The sequence below is a fragment of the Lepidothrix coronata genome, unplaced genomic scaffold (assembly GCF_001604755.1).
Source record: "Lepidothrix coronata isolate B3197 unplaced genomic scaffold, Lepidothrix_coronata-1.0 Scaffold2518, whole genome shotgun sequence".
NCBI lineage: Eukaryota > Metazoa > Chordata > Aves > Passeriformes > Pipridae > Lepidothrix > Lepidothrix coronata.
This window is the reverse complement of record NW_016692698.1, coordinates 1-2,393: the sequence shown is the minus strand read 5'-3', so window position 1 is coordinate 2,393 and position 2,393 is coordinate 1. Positions and strand designations below refer to the sequence as shown.

Below are 2,393 nucleotides of genomic sequence, written 5' to 3'. Positions count from 1 at the left end.
TTTTTTTTTTTTTTTTAAACAAGGCAGAAATCTTCATGCCATTTTATTAGAGTTTTGTTAAACAGAGAGCTAAAATGTTAAACACGTTAAAATGAACAGGGAGCTGCCTGTGATCCTATTAAAAGAGTGAGTGGTTTAGGGCTCCAGCACCTCACCACTGTACCTGGGAAAATGAGAGAGGAGAACGTCAGGTTGTGCTATTGTCACAGCACAGCAATTCCTTCATTCCTCTGTATTTGGGGGGATCTTCGTGTCACAAACATAATGGTGACAAAATGAGGTTGGGGCTGTGCTGTGCAGAGGAGCATTTCCAGGTGCTGTGAAACATCCTGGAAGAGATAGCACTGGGGATTGAACTGCCCTACTTAATCTTAGCTCAGAAATTATTTACAAGGCGGGGCAAGTTTGGTAAAATCCCCTTTGTTTCCTTCAAAAATCTGCCATCTGACCAACAGCAGAGTGTAGTGCAGAGAGTGATCTTGGGGATTAGACTAAAAGACTTGACAGATCTTCTTTATCTGTAATTTATCTAATTCTGAGTGCAATAACTGCATTTCCTGCTCTGGTTGTTCAGTCCTTAGGCGATCAGTTAAATAAACCCATATGCGTATATCCTGGTGTACCGAAGGGCTGGATCTCCCACCTTCTCTGGGAAGGTTTCTCTTAAAATACAATTGCTTGAGCCTTGCTTCCCTTCCCCCGTGAGCAAGCTTTTGAATAATAAAGGAAATTCATTGTAAGAACCTTGGTGCTTTAAGTTCGTGTTCCCAGGCATAGCACTGCGTCGGTCAGGAAACGTAAAGAAACGTTCTGTGCAGTATATGTAGCCTGTGCAACTCTGTGCAGATATTTGGGGACCATAATGTATGCAAGAGGGAAGTTTGCTGCCAAGCATGCAAGATCTTGAGTATTAGAGATGCTGTTTGAATCCCTGCTTGGGATTTACCAGCATAGCCACGCCGAAACAGGATGGACCAGGGCACTGCGTTAAGGCGGCTTCTGCTTCCTCATCACGCTGCTGTGGGCCAAGACTGAGTTGTTTGTGTGGACAGTGTGGCACTGGGCTTTGCTGTCTTCATGGGTCTCCTCTTTTTCCTTTCAGATATATGTTGGGGAAAGGAGGAAAGCGGAAGTTTGACGAGCATGAAGATGGGTTGGAAGGCAAAGTGGTGTCTCCCACTGACGGTCCCTCTAAGGTGTCTTACACCTTACAGCGTCAGACTATCTTCAACATTTCCCTTATGAAACTTTATAACCACAGGCCATTAACCGAGCCAAGCTTGCAAAAGACAGTTTTAATTAACAACATGTTGAGGCGAATCCAGGAAGAACTCAAACAAGAAGGCAGCTTGAGGCCCATGTTTGTGACCGCTTCCCAGCCTGCCGACCCTCTCAGCGACAACTTCCGCGAGGCCCAGCCGGCGTTCAGCCACCTCGCCTCCCAGCCCCTGCTCCCCACTGACTTCGTAAGCACTATGCCCCTGGAATCCTGCCTCACCCCAGCCTCTTTGCTCGAGGACGACACTTTTTGCACTTCCCCGACTGTCCAGCACGATGGTCCGACAAAACCACCACCTCCCGCTCTCCAACCAGTAAAGGACAGCTTCTCCTCAGCCTTGGACGAAATCGAGGAGCTTTGTCCAGCACCTACCTCCGCAGAGGCAGTAGCAGCCGAAACAGCAGCCGATGACTCTAAAGCCCATCCCAGCGAGTCCAACATCCACAAGCCCGAGGGCCTCCCGGAGAGCAGAACGGCTGAATCCAAACTCATGGACTCTCTACCCGGCAACTTTGAGATCACAGCTTCCACAGGTTTCCTCACAGACTTGACCCTGGATGACATTCTGTTCGCTGACATTGATACGTCCATGTATGATTTTGACCCCTGCACGTCTGCCACGGGGGCTGCCTCAAAAATGGCTCCTGTCTCAGCAGATGAGCTCCTAAAAACTCTCGCTCCGTACAGCAGTCAGCCAGTAACTCCAAATCAGCCTTTCAAAATGGATCTCACAGAACTGGATCACATCATGGAGGTGCTTGTTGGGTCTTAAAATATTAGAAATATAGCAACTTCTTGGGTTTTTTTGTTTGTTTTTTTTTTTTTATTTTAAGTACCAGTATATACACTTGGTAGTATTTCCATAGTTCCTCCCAGCCCCAATTCACAGCACTGTGCATGCATCCTTGCTTGCCTTTTTTGAAAAGAAAAGGATCACACTAGTTTTTGCTTCGAGCAGAGTTGGAGTGCCTTCATCCATGTATGACCACTTCTAATGTATTTTTTTTAAAAGTGGTTCCTCAAGGAAGACCGAATATCCTGGTATAGGAAAGAATATGTATTGTAGACAATGTTATGTTATTACAAAAAAAAAAAAAAAATGGAAAAAAAAAGG

The 2,393-nt window shown here is 46.0% G+C and overlaps 1 protein-coding gene across 1 annotated transcript; it reads left to right on the top strand.

Moving 5' to 3' along the window:
• Positions 1 to 1,067: 1,067 nt before the first annotated feature.
• On the top strand, positions 1,068 to 2,393 carry SERTAD2 (SERTA domain containing 2). The gene has a single exon (XM_017803696.1). The coding sequence runs from the start codon at positions 1,107 to 1,109 to the stop codon at positions 2,049 to 2,051; it is 945 nt and encodes a 314-aa protein (XP_017659185.1). The 5' UTR covers positions 1,068 to 1,106; the 3' UTR covers positions 2,052 to 2,393.